The sequence below is a fragment of the Brassica napus genome, chromosome A10 (genome assembly GCF_020379485.1).
Source record: "Brassica napus cultivar Da-Ae chromosome A10, Da-Ae, whole genome shotgun sequence".
In the NCBI taxonomy this organism is placed as follows: domain Eukaryota; kingdom Viridiplantae; phylum Streptophyta; class Magnoliopsida; order Brassicales; family Brassicaceae; genus Brassica; species Brassica napus.
The window spans coordinates 19,328,161-19,347,537 of NC_063443.1; the positions used below are offsets into that span (position 1 = coordinate 19,328,161).

Genomic DNA, 19,377 nt, shown 5'->3' on the forward strand with positions numbered 1-19,377 from the left:
ATCTATTGTCTGAAAAGCCCATAGGCCCAAATATGAGAAAATCCTATTTTCTTGGGCCTTTCCTCAAATTATACTGGGCTGAATAGTTTTATAGTATTAATTAGTTTGGAAATGTATAATCCTTGTACTCGAGAGTAAAATGGCTGATATTAGTCTGAATAAATTTGAAATATGAGAGTACTGTATAGTTTTAATATATACGAAAAGTAGGTTACAGTATGTACTCTGATAGTTTTTTTGAGTATGTGGTATGTGGCATTTTACTCTGTAGAGAAATCTGCTGAACATTCTGAACTTTTGCTACAAAACATTTAAATTTCCAAGTTCCACACTTCACTTGTGATCATTTGAAACAAGATCAACGACGATCCAACTTAACTTTGTAGCCGAACGGCATCAAATGCTTTCATGAAAGTTAGAACTTTTATTAGAAACACGCTAAACACTGGCTCTCTAGAAAAAGATGCAACAACTCTTTCTGTAAACAGAATTCGAATCCATATTTTGGTGCGAAAAGCCTCTAGAGTAGCAAGTAGAACATTTTACATCAGTCACACAAACTTTAATCAAGAACTATCAGTAACATAGGATAACCATTACCTTTATATCGAGAATCATAGTGTTTGATTATTCCTCGTCGTCTGAACTCTCCTCGCTGCTGTATTCACTGCTATCATCCTCCATAATGTCAAGCTGAACCTCTCGGACATGTATGACATCAGGCGGCCTGTGAAGTCCCTGAGGAGGCCGCATCTGTTGCTGCTCCTGTGCTCTAGGCGCGGGAACCAACTCAGGCGGTAACACAACAGGGTCTCCTGGCTTCCATCCAGGAGGCGGAGCCGGCAAGCGCCAATCTTTCGGCAGTTCCACCGGCATTCCCGGTTTCCATCCCGAAGGAACTGCGATATTCGGTGGAAGCAGGCCCTGAATCGCAGAAAGATTCATGCTTTCTGGTGGAGGTGGTGGCTCCATGAGTGCTTCAACCTTCTTCTCGATGTTCTCCACGGTTTTAGGTAGACCAATGTCGAGATCAGCGAAGGCGTAGAGCTGAGAAGCTCTCATTTGCTCGTCTTGTGGAGCTGGTGGCAATGCGCCACGGAGAGGCGCTTGCCCTGCGCCGAACTCAGGAGGAGCGAATGTTGTGTAGCTGATCTTGTGAGCGTAGGCTAAGATGTCCTTAAGCTTGAGCTGAGAAGAGACTGTGGTGGTAACAGAGGGAGAAGACTCATTGTCATTCTCTTCGTCTTCAGTTTTGGTTCGTTTTGGTTTGCGGTAATCGGCGTAATCGTCAACGAGCATATCGAGAACACGTTCAGCTTCCTTGAGCTTGTTGGCGAAGGCGAGGAGAGACGAGTCTTTGGATTTGATCTCACGCGCGAGCTTCTGCTTCGCGTCCTGGAGATCTAGGATCTCTTGAAGCTCCGTGACGGCTTCGAAGAGCTGCATCTGGAGGGAATTGAACTGAGAGAGGATCTCCTTGGTGGACGAAGGATTAGGGATTTCGAGCGGCGGAGGCGGCGGGAGCGAGTGCGAGGTGAGGAACGAAGGGAGGGAGCCGCGGAAGGCGGAGAGCCAGAGCGCGCGATTAGGAGAGACGTCGAAGAGCTTGGATGATAAAACCGCCATCTGCTGGAGAAGAGCCTGCGCTCGGGGAAGCGGCGGAAGGAGTGATAGCAAAGCGGACGAGGAAACAGCCGCCGAGGATGAGGATGAGGCTGCGGCGGAGGAAGGTGGTAGGTTAGGAGGTTGTTGGATCTGTTGTTGTTGGTGGTGAGATTGGGAGGAGGAAGAGGAGGTTGGATGGCCATGACGAGAAGGCGTTAGGTTTTGTACGGAAGGAGAGCCAGGGCCTGTTAGCCCTAGTCTCGCCGGAGATTGACCGATCTGATGCTGTAGCATCCTCGCCGCCGGCGAAAAATTGAGAACAGTCTAGGGAGAGTACATCGAAGAACTTCCTTTGGTATATAGATCGACGGTTGTGATCAGTTGCGAAAACACCCAAACTTTCAAACCTTCAGGCCACGACAGAGGGTTTTAAAGACCCTTGCGGCCCATAAAGACCCTCTCGGCCCATACCAATTCGATCCTTTTCTGGTTACCGTTAACCGGGTTTTCAAAATATTAAGAGAAGCTGGATACAGATACAACAATGCGACGGTTTGGATACTTTGCCTTTGGTTTCAGTATATGTATGTATGACCAAAAAATAAATACAATCGTGACTACAAATTACAGAACGCATGAACAAATAAATAGATATCATTTTTTTAACTACATACACACACATTGATAAATATATAGAGATCTACCATTCACCGAACTGGTTCTGACCAAAACTGCCATATTCCCCTCTTGGTCAGTTATGTTCTCCTCAGACAACAACCGCAAGCAACATCTGACACAATCCACCAAATGCAAAGAGATTAGATAGCCAATTGGTAAGCTCCTTAAGAGAAATGAGATACGGATTATAGGCAGCAGAGGGACGAGATCAAAACCAGACTTACTTGATAGCTGATAGACAGTTGTTGTGAGCAAGAAGTTCCCCAAGAAGATATATCACTTGTTTGGTTCTTGACCAGGGGTCCCGCACTGCCCTGCTAAGAGCTTAATTGTTCAGGACCTTCCCCTGCAGCATCAGAGTATTCAGACTATTTCAAGGTTAAATTACATTTGTTGCAATAATCCAGAAGTCAGTAGTTCATGTGCCTAACGAGCATGAACACAAACCAAGATAGAAATAGACTTATTTCCAACGAGCATGGAAGTTATGATCAACGTAACACTTACAGCAGGTTCGAAGTCAGGGTTTGACAAGTTCACTGTGAGGTTTCTCATCAATAGCAGAACCTGCAAGGCATACTGCGATTAGTGAAGGGTACTCAAGGAGAACGCAGAGTTCAAGACACGCTTAAATGATGAATATATTACTGTCACACACATGATTTTACTTAAAAAGGCAATCAAGCAGGTTCTAACTCACAGTTTCGAAATTAATAGGATCCATTTCCTTGAGTTTTTTCATGCGGCCTTTGCTGTCAGGATCGAAGACACTCCCAATGAAGTTATAAACTTCAGCAAAATCAGGAAGACCTGCAAAAACTACCAATTAGAACAATGTCTACCATAAAATAAAAGCTCAAGAAGTAGTTTCCACAATTGTTTGAATAATCACCGTGCATTGAGGGAGCTTGATTCGCCGTTTTGGAATCAGATAGTGTTCTGCTTGAGCTTCCTATACCAGATGCTGAAGGACTACCCCCACTTGTTGACCCATTCGATTCAATAACATCTGAAACAAATAACATATTTAGCATATGAACCTTCATCATGTGGAGAAACTCAAATGCCAAGCAAAATACAAAAAAAAAAAAAAGAGTACAAATGAGAATGCATGCCTTCTCCTCCTCCACAAAGAGTAGTAAGTTCATCTTTTGGTAGAATAACCTCGCTTACGGCTATGTTAAGCAATGCAGAGGTATCATCATCCCATGAAGTGAATCCAGGCACGTTATTTATTTGAGTAGGAAAGGACATTGAAACATGAAGCGACATTTGAGCTGCAAACAATTGAGTTTTTAGTTCAGATCCGACTCAATGTAATTTCTAATCATAATAGAACTAACCATTCTTCGATGCCTTTTGAGGATAAGGATGAGCAGCTTTGCGTTTAGGCCTAGGAGGTGGCACGTGTGCTAAAGTCCCGTTTTTCTGGACCTTCAAAAAGTATTTTTGCGCATGGCTCCTGATCTGTTGTAAATCAAGTAGGCACATTAAGACTGTGTGGAGAAACACGCCAATGTATTTTATTACTAAAACCAAAATCGAAAGCAGCTGGATCTCAAACCTGAATAACTGTCTTTGAACCAACAAAATCTTCAATCTTTTTCCAGTCACGATCAAACCTAAGAACCGCAAGAGAATTGTCAGATACCAGTAAGTAGTATCAGCAACAAAGTGTCTGAATAAAAGACATAGGCTTTTGCAATAAAAATTCATTAATTAAGGAAAACCACTTGCTAAATCCTCTACTGAAACATGTTGACAACGTAAGATGACAAAGTAGCTTCTGCAAAATCCCAATTAACATTCATCTGACACGCAAAAATCTAGATGATCTACTACATAACCAGACCAAAAATACAAACTTTTGTCTGATTAGTGTATTAAGCACAGACTAAGAAGAAATGAAGCAAATTTAAGCAGATTCAACTACAATTAGAGCTCAGGACGACACGAATTCAGCAAACCAAATCCAAAGGTAGAAGAAGAGAGAAAGAGATTTTTACAATTGAAGAGCTTCGAGGAACTTATCGTGCTCTCCTTCCGTCCAACTCTCTCTGGACTTAGTGATCGTGTAGGCTTTCCTCACCTTCTTCTCCGGAGCTTCCGTCGTCGTTGTCTCTATAAGATCTGTTGACGTTTCCATCGGTCTTTCTTCTTCAGCGACCATCGGATTGCTTGAAAGCGACGAAGTCATCGGTTTTTCCAAGATAGCGATCGTTTAGAGAGAGAGAGTGAAGAGAGAGAGAGATGAGGATTATCCACATGGCGGGCAAGAAGTTGGTGATAAATATGTGGAGACGGTTCGCTTCGATTTTGAGGCCATACATTTTTCTCCCTTTTTTAATTTTATTAAAAATTAAATGTCAAACCGGTGTACTGTACCACCACAAACCCGGTCCGGTTCAGTAGTCGTAAGAACAGCCTCTCAAATCCAATCCAATAAAAATAAAATAAAATAAAAAGCAGAGAGAGTGAGCCAGTGTGATTGATGATGATGATCCTAACCGTTGGCGAGGAATGAGAGACCTTGTCATCGTCTTCCCCTCCTCCTCCCTCATAACCAATCCTCACCACCACCACCACAATCACCGCCGCCGCTACGCCACCGCACCGGAGCACAACCGTAAAACTAAATACACTTCTTCTCTCACCAAGCAACTGCCTTCACTTTCATCGGCGAATCATCTCTCAAATCACTTCCCCGACGCCGTGAGATGGACTCCAGACGGTTCCGTGGAGTATTACGCCGATTTCGCCTCGAAGCTCGCCGAGGACGGCAGAATCCAAGACGTAGCGCTCATCGCCGAGACCTTAGCTGCGGAGTCCGGAGCCAATGCGGCGCGATTCGCTTCGATGGTTGATTCTGATCTCTTATCGAAAGGGATTGCATTGAATCTTAGGCAAGGGAAGGTTGAGAGCGTGGTTTACACTCTGAAGAGAATTGAGAAGGTAGGGATTGCTCCGTTGGACCTCGTCAATGATGACTCGTCTGTGAAGCTGATGAGGAAGCAGTTTCGCGCAATGGCTAACTCTGTGCAAGTTGAGAAAGCTATTGACTTGATGGAGATACTTGCCGGTATATATACCATCAATCTTGCTGTTACATTGTGCTGTTAAAACAGACTTTGAACCTCGGATGATTGATATTTACAGGTTTCAGATTCAAAATCAAAGACCTGGTGGATCCGTTTGATGTCATCAAGATTTGTGTTGACATTTCCAATCCCCAGTTAGCTCTTAGGTAAGGCTTGTTCTGGTCTTCTTTGGGCCAATAACCACGAGTGTGTGTGTTAATGATTTGATGAATATGCAATGCAGATACGCATGTCTTTTGCCGCATACAGAGATACTGCTTTGTAGAATTATTCTTGGTTTTGGGAAGAAAGGAGATATGGCCTCTGTAATGACAGCATATGAAGCCTGCAAACAGATTTTGGATGCTCCTAACATGTATATATACCGCACTATGATAGATGTTTGTGGCCTTTGTGGTGATTATGTCAAATCAAGGTACATATATGAGGTAATTCCCTGATTATACTGGCTTTTCACGTAAGCATCACTTAATTGAAATACTAAGTTGCTACTACAGAAGTGCATGCGCTCTTCAAGTTTTTTTTTTCATTTGGGTACATTCACTTGAAGTTAACTCAAATTCTTGTGGCAGGATCTACTGAAAGAAGACATTAAGCCAAATATTTATGTTATGAACAGCCTAATGAATGTTAATTCCCATGATCTTGGGTACACACTAAAAGTATACAAGAATATGCAGGTGTGTGCTTCCTTCTCTCTTGATAACACTATGTAATTTAATGAGTAGGTGAACTGTCCTAGATAGTTTTTCGAATTGGTAGGTTATATTTTGATGTTGGTTCTAGTTATGAGTAGGTGAACTGTTTCAGATTTACGAGTGCGTATTGACTGACCTTCAAACTCTACATGTCATGCGCAGAAACTTAATGTTACAGCTGACATGACATCCTACAACATACTACTGAAAACATGTTGCCTGGCTGGACGGGTTGATCTCGCCCAGGACATATACAAAGAAGCAAAACGAATGGAATCCTCTGGACTGTTGAAGTTGGACGCCTTTACATATTGTACTATTATAAAGGTATATTATTGGCATGTTTGGTAAAGCAAGACATATTGTATCCCTTGGGTCTCTAAATAATGCCTCGAGATCAGGTTTTTGCAGATGCAAAGATGTGGAAAATGGCTCTAAAAGTCAAAGAGGATATGCAATCTGTTGGTGTAACCCCAAATACTCATACATGGTCGTCGTTAATCAGCGCATGTGCCAACGCAGGCTTAGTGGAGCAGGCAAATCACCTATTTGAAGAAATGCTTGCATCTGGTTGCGAGCCCAATTCTCAGTGTTTCAACATCCTACTGCATGCTTGCGTTGAAGCTTGCCAGTATGATCGAGCCTTTCGACTTTTTCAATCTTGGAAGGGAAGCTCCGCAAAGGAAGCCTTGTATGCAGATGATATAATTAGTAAAGGTGGCGTTTTCAACCCAAATAAATTGAACCATCATGGTCCAGGGTCTTTGGTGAAAAGCAATTCTTCACCTTATATCCAAGCTTCAAATAGATTCTTCTTCAAACCAACAACAGCAACGTATAATATACTCTTGAAAGCTTGTGGTACCGATTACTATAGAGGAAAAGAATTGATGGACGAAATGAAGAGCCTAGGTCTTGCGCCTAATCAAATAACGTGGTCGACTTTGATTGATATATGTGGAGGTTCAGGCGATGTAGAAGGTGCCGTACGGGTGAGTCAACTCTTCTCTTGATATTTTTTGAATTTGTTATATGCAGAAAGGTTATAAGTTCCCTAACAGAAATTCTTCTTCCAGCACAGATTCTGAGAACTATGCATTCAGATGGAACCAGACCTGATGTTGTTGCCTACACAACAGCTATCAAGGTTTATTCTCTCTCTTAGTAGTGCTGACATTTCTCCCTTGTTCTTAGTTATTGCTCAACTCAGAGGTGTAAAGTTTCAACATGTCTTGTAGATATGCGCGGAAAATAAAAGTTTAAAGTTGGCATTTTCTTTGTTCGAGGAGATGAGGAGATTTCAGATAAAGCCAAACTGGGTAACTCTCCTTGTCGGATGGCTTTATTGCTTTTTGTTCTCTTATTTCCTGTATATTAATCCTTCAGCAAAAGGATTTAACTGTTTACGCCACCTTAGCAGCAGACCGGAATTAAGTAAATAAAGTCTTTTAGCTAAACGAACTACATTTAGATAGGACAGGGTAAGCAGTTTCTCAGTTGTTTCAGCATTTCTGATACCAGAAATTTGTTTCTCAGGTGACCTATAATACGCTTCTCAAAGCACGAAGCAAATATGGTTCTTTACTTGAAGTGAGGCAATGCTTAGCCATATATCAGGACATGCGAAAAGCAGGGTAAAGTACAATCAAGTTTTATAATATACTTCTATTTCTCGTTTGATCGTTCTGTATCTTCATACAACTGAAGAGATGTTCCTCTTTTCTCACAAGCAAAACCACTATACTGCAGGTACAAACCTAACGATCACTTTCTCAAGGAACTTATTGAGGAGTGGTGCGAAGGAGTCATTCAGGAAAACAGCCAAAGCCAAAACAAAGCAAGCGACCTGGAAGGTACTGACTTTGGGAGACCTGTTAGTCTACTCATTGAAAAAGTAGCTTCGCACTTGCAAGAGAGAACATCCGGACACCTTGCAATTGACCTTCAAGAACTTACCAAGGTAAGTTAATGGTGACAACCAATGAGGCATTGAAGTATTTTATGTGCTTATACTCCTATCAATCCAACTCCTGAAGCATATGCTCATGTCAACCTTATTCATCCATTAACAGGTTGAGGCTCGACTTGTTGTTCTAGCAGTTTTGCGAATGATCAAGGAAGACTATACACGAGGTAAGAATCAATACACATAAACCAATACATCCTCTCTCTTTCATTTACTGTTTTGACTCACTAACCACTTCAAATTGGATCATACAAGTATCACATGCACTATTGTAACTAACTGAATCTCCCTCTTGCAGGTGATGTTGTGAAAGATGATTTGGTGATCATCCTAGGAACCGGTGAAGCAAATACCGATTCAGGGAAGCAAGAGGTTGCTGTAAAAGATGCGCTAGTAAAGCTCCTGAAAGATGAATTGTCTCTGGTGGTTCTTCCTGCTGGACAAAGACGTGTGCTAGATATAACACAGGATGCAAGATTTGTGGATGATGCAGACCAAAATACAGAACATACTTCAGAGAACACCAAGTCGATTGTCGGTATGTCCACTACGAGGAGGCCTGCAATTCTGGAGAGGTTGATGGTGACAAAGGCGTCTTTGCATAAGTGGCTGCAGCGCAAAAAGTAGTTGATCCTGACTGGTACATAACTAATCATCTTTGTATTCTATGCAAATTTCAAACTAAATTGGAGAAAAATAACGAGGAAAGATTGCAGAATATCTTGATGCAAATATCTGTGTACATTCAGAAAAAACAGCTTACAAATATCTTCCCAGTTCTGTGTAAACCGATACAACACAATTTAAAACCCAAATATCGATCTCTGCGATAACACATATCAGTAAACTTGTTGGTCTCTAATTGAACAGTAACTCAATAAGAACAGCAACCTGAAGATCAGAGCCAATCCTGCTGCTGCAGTTTCAGGGGCAAGTAAACTTCTGATAAATACTGGAAACCAAAAGAACTCAACGCCTGAATCTCAGCCTTCTGCTTTGTCTTCACCATCAGGTTAAGTTCTTCGACCCACCCAGGATTCTTCTTCACGAAATCCTCCTCCAGCATATCCTTCCCGGTCTTAATATCCTGCTCAGTCATCGGCAACCTACACTGCTCAGGAATCTTGTACTTATCCAAATCACTTGGCCTGATCCCAAGCCACTTAATATCAGGTGTAGTCAAGTTTGCGCTATCGTAAGACATGTTCTTCGACCCGCATCCATAAACCGACAAGATCTTCAACCCGTAAGGATCACTATCCACCAAGGCAAGCACCGGAAGCTTAAGCTCCATTTTCATCTTCCTCAAGAACAGCCTCGTGGCTACATCGGGCTGGCCTTTTGCAGTGACGATGATGCAGGGGAACCGGTTGTAGAATCTGTCTTCAGCTAGCCTTATGTAAGCTGCATCTTTCTCAACTAAGAGTATGAACATAGCATCACTCTGCATGTCTCCAACTCGATCGATGTTCGGTGGAATGGCTTTCCCACCCATCCCCATCTTGGTGCAGTCTATCATGTCTCCGTTGTCACTGAATATGAGCCTTCCCACCACCACACCTTTCTCCGCTGCAATTACATTGAGGCTTGACCTTGTGCAGCCGAGCATACACGACACATCGTCCAACACAGCATCACTCTGTGTCTGGTCCTGAAATTCATCAAGGTTGCAAATTGGTTCCAAACTCTTCCAAATTTGAAACTTTTCTGTTCAACTATATATAATCAATGCCAGAAAAAGCCAGAGAGATTATTTTGAATCTAAAAGTTACTATCTTTATCATCAAATCTGAGAGCTTGGAATGTGTAAAACTGAAAGGAAGAAACTTTACCTGGAAAAGCTTAACGTCTGTGTAGAAGAGATCACGCTTAGTGACGTGAATGTTCCTAAGGCAGAGTTGGTGGATAAGGGCGAGTATCCGCGTGGTGATGGTTGTCTTCCTGACGGAAGAAACTGACGCAAAGGGACGGAGGGTAGATTTGTCTTTAAGCACTATGCGGTCTAGCTCAGGGACATAGAGCTGATTAGATGCGGCGCGCGAGGGAACGCTGAAGGAGAATCCATCTCCGGCGAGGATGGAACGGGCGATCTGAACGATGACCGTCTCTATTTCCGTCTGGACGGAGGAGAGGGAGAGATCCGCAACTTCACGGCAGGAGGATGAGAGAGAGAGGTCAGCTAGAGTTAGCGGTTTCGATGAAGACGAGGAGGAGGCGCCGCTACTTCCTGCGGCGGCGGCGGTTAGAGAAGAGGAGATGTAGGATTTGAGAAGTTTCAGGATAGCTTCGTCTGATTCAAGGATGCTTTTGAAAGGAAGATCCTCATCTTTGTCCTCTTTAGTTCGCTTTCGCTTCTTCTTATCCGCCATGATGGCGACGGAGATGCGGCGGCTGAGAGAGTTCTGGTACTAACGATGGCGGGAAAATATTACACTAGGTCAACGTTTCTGGTGAATGAAAGGCTTATTCTAGGTCTATATAAGCGATCTAACATACGTTACTGATTCATCTAGTGAGGGAGAAACGACAAGCAGTCGATATGTCCGAGTGGTTAAGGAGATAGACTTGAAATCTATTGGGCTTCGCCCGCGCAGGTTCGAACCCTGCTGTCGACGTTTCTTTTTTATTGGATTTCTTCTTAAAAGCCTCATTTACGGCCCATATATTGAGCCCAGTATTAATCACATCTGATAAAATCTTTAAACGGCAGCCTCTTTGGCCAGAATCAAGTCGACGGTCCAGATGAGATTAAACTTGGCGTTCCCTACCCACTACGCGACGTGTCAACCCGAAAAGATCTAAAGATCCGCCACTAGCGTCCCGAACGTGTGTTTTTGATATGCTCCACGTCAGCAATCCCTGCGAATACGTGATGTGGAAATATCCGATCAGACGTGGGTCTTATCGGACGTTCGGGACCTCTAGTTTTATCCACGTCAGATATTTCAATTTTTATTTTCTTTTTTTTTGGTTCCGCGACAAACTTTCTAATATCTATCCATCTCCGGGAAAGAAAAAAAAACTTATGGTCGTCTCCGATATCCACTCTCTGGGAGATAAATCAAACTGGCTCACTCTCTTTGTGTAATTTGTTCTTCTTTCCATAAGCAGAGAAGCTCAGATTCTCTTTGTGTAGTTGCTTTCCTTTCTTAATTATTGATTCCATGTTTAGCTGCTTGTGCTGGATCTGAATTTCTGGATGCTAAGGTAGAGCTCGATTCTTCGTTTTAGAATCTGATTATTGTAGGAATTGGAATTCAGATGATTTGTTTGATGTGATTAGGTCGAGAATCGAGATTTAGTTTTTAGGTTTGATGATTTTGCAGTAATCTATGCTGGTTTCAAGATTCGTGTTAATCAACTCTTTGTTCTGTTAACCTGAGTTACTCTTCGATTATATTTGTTCTTATAGTGGTGAGGAGAAGTATTTTAATATTTTGATTATTTTGAACACAGGGAAGCAGAGCTGGTGTGATGAATGTTAATGAGGAGGGTGAGGGTTCGCGTTACCCAGTCACTGATCAGAAGCCCGTTGAGACGAAAGAGAGGCTTAGTGGAGAAGATAAAGCTAATGGAGTTGTTATGGATGTGAGAAACGGGAGTGCAGGAGGGGCTGGGGGTGGACTGCAAATTCCAATTTCGCAGCAAACACCGGCCACTGTTTGCTGGGAAAGGTTTCTTCATGTGAGAACCATAAGAGTGTTGCTGGTGGAGAATGATGACTGTACTCGTTATATAGTTACTGCGCTTCTTCGTAATTGTAGCTATGAAGGTCAGTTTTGAAGCCTATGTGTATATATTTGCATCCATTAATTGATAATGAGAAGTAACTTCTTTTTTTATTTCATGGCAGTTGTTGAGGTAGCTAATGGTGTACAAGCTTGGAAGGTGTTGGAAGATCTAAACAATCATATTGATATTGTGTTGACGGAGGTAGTCATGCCTTACTTATCTGGTATCGGCCTCTTATGCAAGATTTTGAATCACAAATCCCGTCGGAACATCCCTGTCATTAGTGAGTTCTTTATCTCTCTTGTCGTTGTGCATCAGTCACTTCCCCTGTGATGCTTTTTAACTACATTCCCCTGTGAGATTTGTTGTTGCAGTGATGTCATCTCATGACTCAATGGGGCTGGTCTTCAAGTGCTTATCAAAAGGAGCTGTTGACTTTCTCGTTAAGCCCATAAGAAAAAACGAGCTTAAAATCCTTTGGCAACATGTTTGGAGAAGATGTCAGAGTGTAAGTGCTTTGCTCATATTTGAAACACTGTTGGGAGTTGTTTTATCTGTTTGATGTGATGAAGTCATTTTCAAATTATTGATTTCCTTGTTTTGTTGTTCACAGTCTAGCGGCAGTGGAAGTGAAAGCGGAACTCACCAAACTCAAAAGTCTGTGAAATCAAAGACTATTATGAAATCTGACAACGATTCAGGACGCAGTGGTGAGAATGAGAATGAGAGCAATGGCCTGAATGCTAGTGATGGAAGTAGTGATGGCAGTGGTGCTCAGGTTAGAAAAATGTGCAAATATCAATAATCTAATATATTATCTGATAAGTTGCCTTCCCCGTGATGAATTAAATGATGTTAACCAATTCTGAAGTTTTATTTGTAAAATCTAGATTTGTTTTTGATATATATATATATATTTTCTTCAGAGCTCTTGGACGAAAAAAGCTGTGGAGGTTGATGATGACAGTCCACGAGCGGTATCTCCATGGGATCGAGTTGATAGCACTTGCGCACAAGTGGTACATTCCAACCCCGAGGTTCCCGGTAATCACTTGATCGCAGCACCTGCTGAGAAGGAGACTCAAGAACAGGATGAAAAATTTGGTAAAGAAAAGAAGTTGTGATCTCTCAGTTTCTTCCATACTCTTCTTTATCACAAACTTTAAAATATGTTATTGAATAAATCTTTTAAATAATTTTTGCAGAAGATATCACAATGGGTAGAGACTTGGAGATTAGTATACATGGAAATTGTGATCTGACACTGGAGCCAAAAGATGAACCCTTAACCAAAAGCACTTGCGTTGGAAAGGGACCTTTGGACCTCAATAGTGAAAGCCGTTCAAGTAAACAAATGCATGAAGACGGAGGCTCGGGTTTCAAAGCTACGTCTGGTCATCAACTTCAAGATAACAGAGAACCCGAGGCACCTACTACCACACACTGCAAAACTGTAGACACCAATGAAGCTGCCATCAAAAACCCCGAAGAGCCAATGCACGTTGAACATAGTTCAAAGAGGCATAGAGGAGCTAAAGATGATGAGACAATAGTTAGAGATGACCGCAATGTGCTGAGGCGTTCAGAGGGTTCAGCTTTCTCAAGGTACTTACTGTAGAATCATAAACAAATCCTAAAAGTTCTGTTTTTATATATAATGTTATATTGTTGGACTTGAACAGGTATAATCCAGCCTTAAACAACAATAAGCTTTCTGGCGGGAACTTGGGAAGCAATCCTCGGCATGATAATAATTGCCAAGAACTTATAAAAAGGACTGAAGCGGCATGTGATTGTCACTCAAACATGAACGAGAGTCTCCCTAGCAATCATCACTCCCGCGTCGGTAGCAATAACGTGGAAATGAGTTCCACAACTGTGAACAACGCTTTCACAAAGCCTGGAGCTCCAAAAGTAAGCCCGGCAGGATCTTCATCAGCAAAGCGTTCATTGTTTCAGCCTCTACCGTGTGATCATCATCACTCCTCGCATAATCTTGTTCACGTCCCTGAGCGGAAGTTACCACCACAATATGGATCGTCTAATGTGTACAATGAGACGATTGAAGGTAACAACAACAACAACAACACAGTCAATTACAGTGTGAATGGAAGTGGATCAGGTAGTGGTCATGGAAGCAATGACCCATATGGAAGCAGTAATGGCATGAATGCTGGAGGAGTGAACATGGGAAGTGAAAATGGTGCTGGCAAAAGCGGAAGTGGTGATGGTAGCGGAAGTGGAAGTGGGAATGTAGCAGATGAGAATAAGATCTCTCAAAGGGAAGCTGCTTTGACAAAGTTCCGTCAGAAGAGAAAGGAGAGGTGCTTCAGAAAGAAGGTAATTTGATTGTTAGATACTTGTGTGTTTATGTATTATAGTCATCATTTAAGATACACAGTATATAACATATACTAACGCTGACAGAAACTTAAAGATATAAATCCATTGTATTTGAAAATATTGACAATTGTTGCCTTAGTGGGTGATAGATAAAAGTGGTTTGTTATTTTTACTCAGGTGCGATACCAAAGCAGGAAAAAACTAGCGGAACAACGACCTCGTGTCCGTGGCCAGTTCGTCCGAAAAACAGCTGCTGCAACGGATGATAACGACGTAAAAACGCCGAGGGATAGCTAACGGGAAAAACTGCTAAACCAACACTTGTCCGCAGGAAAAAAAACTTGTAAGGTTCTCATCATCCTTGTTGGGATCTGTCTATCAGTCTATATATCATTTCTTTTAACAATTTTCTTTACCCTCAAAGTGTGATTCTTTGATACTACTACACTAGTATTCCACGAACACACACGACAGACAAATTGATTGTTTGTAATTTTGTCATCGTATAGTGTGGTTTGTGGATTCAGGACAGGATTTGGTTCATGAGTTGGAGGGTGTGGTTGTAGATGTTGTAAACTTCTGTAAAACAATAACCCACTGTTTGTTTGTATAAGCTATATTGGTTTTGGAGCATATATATTGTAGTTTACTGATATTATCTCCTTTCTTTTGTTTTCAACAAATATTTCAACTCCATTTCTAAAAAAGAACACTCTTATATCAATTGATTGCAACCGCTATGATGAACTACGGTTGTTGCGTATACAAGTCGTGTGTGATTAGTCACTACAACTTGGGAAAGAATATTCTATCTTGTGTGTTGAAACTCGAGAAAAAAATAAAATTCGATGGGTAGTTAGTTGGTTCTACTTTGCTAGAAACCCAATTAATTTACCTATATTATTATTTACCAATTAATTTACCTATATTATTATTTACAATGTGATTATTTGCATTTCTCGCTATTAAAAATTAGTATGCTAAAGTTTTTACTATGCTTACATGTGCAGGTATCTCTACAGTTTTGTAAAGCTCGTTTCTTTAATATTCATTTGGGATAAAATTAATTATTATTTTTTTCCAATAATATTTATAATTATTTTTAGTCAGGTATATTGAAATAGATAAATTTGTGTGAAAAATAGAATTTCAAAGACAACTTATTGAATTGAGTTTTTTTATTTAAGAATGAACTGTGTTTAAAACAAAAACTTTAATTATCACACATCTGTTTGAAAACTTATACTCTTTATGTTTCATATTAAGTATCATTTTGACTTTTTTTTTAGGGCAATTATCAATAATAGCACCTTTTGAAGTTTATGTCTCAAAAATAGCACTAGAAGGAAAAAGTCACAAAAATAACATTCATTAAAGGGTAAAATATCCCTAATACCTTTGGTTTAAAATTAAATAAACAAAACAAAAATAATAAAAATAAATAAATAAAAATAAAAAAAAAAAATTTTATAGTTTCAGATTATATGTTTTCAGATTCGAAATTTTTATAATTTTTTTTTGAAATATTTTTTTCGAAACTTTTTTTTTATTTTTTTCAAATTTTTCTTTTATAATTTAAAAATACTTTTTGAAACTGGTTAGTTTTGATACCTATAATTGCTCTTAGACTCTTTGTTATGTTAAACCCTAATTCCAAAAACTGCCATTAATATAATTTTTTAATTTTTAAAAAAAAAAAAAAAATTAATAATTACAATTTTACCATTTGATAGATTTATTTGATTCACGTTACAAGAAGCACAGACTTTGAACCATAGATTTATTTCTACATTGCTACGAACTTATTTAAAATCGATAGACTTATTTGATTTTCACAGATTTATTTGATAGATTTATTTTTCTTTGGCAACAGATTTATTTAATTTTGACAGATTTATTTCTTATAGATACAGACTTATCTAAAGTTGACAGATTTATTTAAGGTTGACAGATTTATTTAAGGTTGATAGATTTATTTGCTCTTTAGACACAAATTTATTTATTTTTGACAAACTTATTTTTGTTTTCATAGATTTGTTTCATTTGCCCACAATTTATTTAGTTTTGATAGATTTCCAACCGATTTATTTCTTTTCAATAGATTTAGTTAACAAACTTCAACAGATTTATTTACTTTTGACCACAGATTTTTTTTTTTGAAGACAGACTTATATAATTTTAACCAATTAACCAAATCGTGACAAACCATGTAAATCAGATTTAATTTAAACCAAACAATAATTTAAATGCGACTTTCTCAATTAAGGGACCAATTATGACATCAACCTTCGTACCATTGCTGCATCCAAACCAGCCATTAATTTAGTAGCCATATTGGTGTTCATGTTGTCTACTTTTTCGGTCAGAGTCTTCAACATGGTCAACATCGCAGTGCTTGGCGTATCATTACCGTCAGCCTACATTAAAACCATTGAAGAATTTAGAAAATCTTATCATACCAACTAGTATTTAATACCAAAATATAATATTGTACTCACATTATACCGACAATCTTCCATAGGTTTAGCCTTCTTATCCTTGTTTGCTGAATCCTCTGAAACATTCATGGGGATAGATTCTTTACGCTTAGTCCTTTTCGTAACAGAAGTTTCAACTAAATCCCATGCTTTACGATTGACACAGTCATCAAGTATATCACGGATCAAGTGGTTCACATTTTCATCTTCAAGCTCACCATCCCATTTAGGGACTAAATTCTCGTCAACGTGTGAAAAGAAATGCCGTACACGAACCTGGAAATAAAAAATGAATGTGAGATTCATTCAATTTAAGAGTCAAAACAAACATAAAAGTAAAAAAAAAACAAGAGTAAAGAAATCACCAAAAACAAGAAATAAAACATTACAAATTTGGTACCTTATCTTCGTGTTCGATTTTTTCTTGTCTAATGAAGTCGTCAGACACGAACCGTTTTCTTGATCCAGCCCATGAAAGGAGAGGAACTTCTACCTCAACAATTTTGTTTCCGTACTAATCTCCTAGGCCAGTAACAGCCTCATATCCCCATATGAGTAGCACGTACACAAATCCTTCCATTGTATATGATTTCTTTGCGTCATAACTGACACACTTAATGTAGTGTATCAAACTCTTACATGCAACTCGACCCCATGGATATCTCCCGAAAGCTTCAAAATCAAGTACTCGCTTTGCACACTCCAACGGGATCCGACGTGTAGGAGCTATGCCAAATATTGCGATATGCAAAATACACAACCGTCCTACTATAATCCTTTTCTCAAGACTCCAGTTCTTGCATCTTCCCAATACCAACTGCAACTCATTCAGACTAGGACCAACAGTTGTACACACATTCAGTTCTGCCCAAAATTCTTTATGGTCAACTTTGCAAAGGTCACCATTATCAAACATATCACAATTCAAACCAGTTATCTCACCAAACTCTAACAAAGAGAGACGAATCGGCTGCCAATCAATTAACGACCATATCTCATAGTTCTTTCTAACTACCAGCTGATGCGTTAAGAGGTAATGAACAACCTTTGCAGACCATATGAAATCAAGCTCGTAAAGTCTAGGAAAAACTCCAACTGATGACTTCTTCAGTGCATCCCATGCGTCGTTTCCTACTCCTACTTCCACCATTTGAAAATTTGACAAATAACTATAGTAACTCATACTCTTTTGTTGGTTAGGTGTTTTCCCCTTTTTGTATAGTCGTTGTGGATAATTAGTCGTAGTGCTAGCTGAGGCCATATCTAGCAATGGAAAGTTCAAAGTAACATTAGCATGAAATAACTACAGAGAAATGCATATAAATAACAAATAAATATTCACTATATAACATGTAAGAGTTGGTTACACTGACTAAAATGAACTGATAGATGTTAAATTGACAAACAAACAATGAAAAATCTAAATCAATACTGTTTTATGACTTCACATTGAGGACAAAGATTGAAACCATATACTGACCTTGAGTTGATGTTTAACGTGGTCAGTAGCAACTAGAACTGATTCAAATTTTGTCGGAACCTAAAACCACCGTGACTGTGAACAAAATTAATTGTTTTGAAATTCATTCAAATCTGAGAGGAAGACTGAAACCAGAAATAAATATTGGACAGAGACTTACGACTGTGAATCTAACCGGCGGACAAGCTCCACTAGCGGAGAAGACAAGAGCCTACGGAACCTATACTCCTCCGAGTAAGGTGTTTCTCCCTGTACAAAACGACGCTCTTCACGCCGGTGAACACGAGGCAAGTCGGAGGAACGGAGAAATCGAAAGCCCTCAGAGGCAGTCTACGTTCGTCGACAATGGAACCATAAACCCTAATTTTTTTACTCAAACCTATCGTGTGTTGTTATTTTATTAATGTGTATTTTATTTTTAATTTTCTTATTCTATTAATGTAAAAATAGAAATAAATAACAATATAGAGGGTTAATCCGTCTTTTACCCCTTTAGTTAACATATGTCGATAGACGAGAGTTAGATTAGTAATTAACTGAAAAATGAGAGTTAGATTGAGTAATTTTCTCTAAATAAATTAATGATTTTTAACGTATTATTAATGTTGTAGTGTTTTTGGAGATTTTAAAGCCTTTACATGTAATTTAGACTTTTGGACAAAAAGATGAAAGCAAAAATTTTAGAGATTAAATGAACCTTATGGCATCATAAGCATTGTATCATTTGAAGGATTTTCCACCACTTGATCTTGCTCACATTTGGACATAAAAGACTCGGGACACTATATATATATATATATATATATTTTTTTTTTTTTATATCCCAAGTGTTTGTGGTCAATCTGAAATTGAAATCTAAACACACAATGGAAATATGAAAACAATTAAGAACGGTCTGTCTAACGTTGAGATGGAGCAAAAAAAAGGAAGGGTGATCGACCGGTTCATCTAACTAAACATTTAGTGACTGGCGGGAGGTGATCAATCGATTACATGTCCATAATCTTGGAAAACTTTGCAAATCTCTAAATATGTTTTCAAAATCTACATCAGACCACCTAATGAATTTTGGCCCAAGGAATGCACTTTGATTTGTTTTTATTTAATTAATATATTAATTGCTCTAATAAATTTTATTTTTTCTCCTACCTTCAGAAAAAGACATGTCCACTGTTATTAGATATTATAATGATGGTGAGTTGAAAAAACCTTTGGTCGATGGGTTACTAACACCAACAATTAAGGGAAATGGTGGAATGAGTGGTCGCATAGAGGTTGCGGAAGGCCACTGATTTACAAG

General features: G+C 39.5%; 6 protein-coding genes and 1 non-coding gene across 11 annotated transcripts; 3 read left to right on the forward strand and 4 right to left on the reverse strand.

The window, feature by feature from the left end:
* Positions 1–404: 404 nt before the first annotated feature.
* On the reverse strand, positions 405–2,012 carry LOC125579113 (mediator of RNA polymerase II transcription subunit 4-like). Its single transcript, XM_048742685.1, has one exon. It carries the CDS (start codon positions 1,897–1,899, stop codon positions 628–630), a length of 1,272 nt encoding a protein of 423 aa, XP_048598642.1. The 5' UTR covers positions 1,900–2,012; the 3' UTR covers positions 405–627.
* A 134-nt stretch (positions 2,013–2,146) lies between these two features.
* Positions 2,147–4,596, reverse strand: LOC125574844 (protein REVEILLE 4-like). 2 transcript variants are annotated; one of them, XM_048742687.1, is made up of 9 exons: positions 4,290–4,596; positions 3,848–3,905; positions 3,627–3,750; positions 3,399–3,560; positions 3,176–3,292; positions 2,984–3,093; positions 2,791–2,850; positions 2,508–2,629; positions 2,147–2,395 (listed from the first exon to the last, which is right to left on the reverse strand). In XM_048742687.1, the coding sequence occupies exons 1-8, from the start codon at positions 4,478–4,480 to the stop codon at positions 2,609–2,611; spliced, it is 843 nt and encodes a 280-aa protein (XP_048598644.1). In that variant the 5' UTR covers positions 4,481–4,596; the 3' UTR covers positions 2,147–2,395; positions 2,508–2,608. The 2 variants fall into 2 exon arrangements, with proteins under 2 accessions (XP_048598644.1, XP_048598643.1); XM_048742686.1 differs by having other exon boundaries at positions 2,508–2,651; positions 4,290–4,570.
* Positions 4,597–4,740: 144 nt separating this feature from the next.
* Positions 4,741–8,763, forward strand: LOC125579111 (pentatricopeptide repeat-containing protein At5g02830, chloroplastic-like). Its single transcript, XM_048742680.1, has 12 exons — positions 4,741–5,362; positions 5,440–5,527; positions 5,605–5,809; positions 5,954–6,061; positions 6,242–6,406; positions 6,481–7,071; positions 7,161–7,226; positions 7,318–7,398; positions 7,616–7,713; positions 7,829–8,039; positions 8,152–8,212; positions 8,344–8,763. The coding sequence occupies exons 1-12, from the start codon at positions 4,804–4,806 to the stop codon at positions 8,670–8,672; spliced, it is 2,562 nt and encodes an 853-aa protein (XP_048598637.1). The 5' UTR covers positions 4,741–4,803; the 3' UTR covers positions 8,673–8,763.
* LOC106372606 (DNA topoisomerase 6 subunit A-like) lies at positions 8,743–10,524 on the reverse strand. Its single transcript, XM_013812849.3, has 2 exons — positions 9,878–10,524; positions 8,743–9,696 (listed from the first exon to the last, which is right to left on the reverse strand). Exons 1-2 carry the CDS (start codon positions 10,412–10,414, stop codon positions 8,944–8,946), a joined length of 1,290 nt encoding a protein of 429 aa, XP_013668303.1. The 5' UTR covers positions 10,415–10,524; the 3' UTR covers positions 8,743–8,943.
* Positions 10,525–10,578: 54 nt separating this feature from the next.
* Positions 10,579–10,660, forward strand: TRNAS-UGA. The gene has a single exon. It is a non-coding gene; the product is annotated as a tRNA-Ser (tRNA).
* A 244-nt stretch (positions 10,661–10,904) lies between these two features.
* LOC125579112 (two-component response regulator-like APRR7) lies at positions 10,905–14,775 on the forward strand. Of its 4 annotated transcripts, none has more exons than XM_048742684.1 (10): positions 10,905–11,129; positions 11,502–11,817; positions 11,899–12,060; positions 12,152–12,285; positions 12,391–12,555; positions 12,704–12,881; positions 12,983–13,382; positions 13,460–14,117; positions 14,298–14,463; positions 14,630–14,775. In XM_048742684.1, exons 2-9 carry the CDS (start codon positions 11,520–11,522, stop codon positions 14,415–14,417), a joined length of 2,115 nt encoding a protein of 704 aa, XP_048598641.1. In that variant the 5' UTR covers positions 10,905–11,129; positions 11,502–11,519; the 3' UTR covers positions 14,418–14,463; positions 14,630–14,775. The 4 variants fall into 4 exon arrangements, with proteins under 4 accessions (XP_048598641.1, XP_048598640.1, XP_048598639.1 ...); XM_048742682.1 differs by having other exon boundaries at positions 10,994–11,252; XM_048742683.1 differs by having other exon boundaries at positions 14,298–14,775.
* A 1,618-nt stretch (positions 14,776–16,393) lies between these two features.
* On the reverse strand, positions 16,394–17,747 carry LOC125579018. Its single transcript, XM_048742207.1, has 3 exons — positions 17,133–17,747; positions 16,619–16,873; positions 16,394–16,537 (listed from the first exon to the last, which is right to left on the reverse strand). Exons 1-3 carry the CDS (start codon positions 17,745–17,747, stop codon positions 16,394–16,396), a joined length of 1,014 nt encoding a protein of 337 aa, XP_048598164.1.
* Between the last annotated feature and the right edge of the window lie 1,630 nt (positions 17,748–19,377).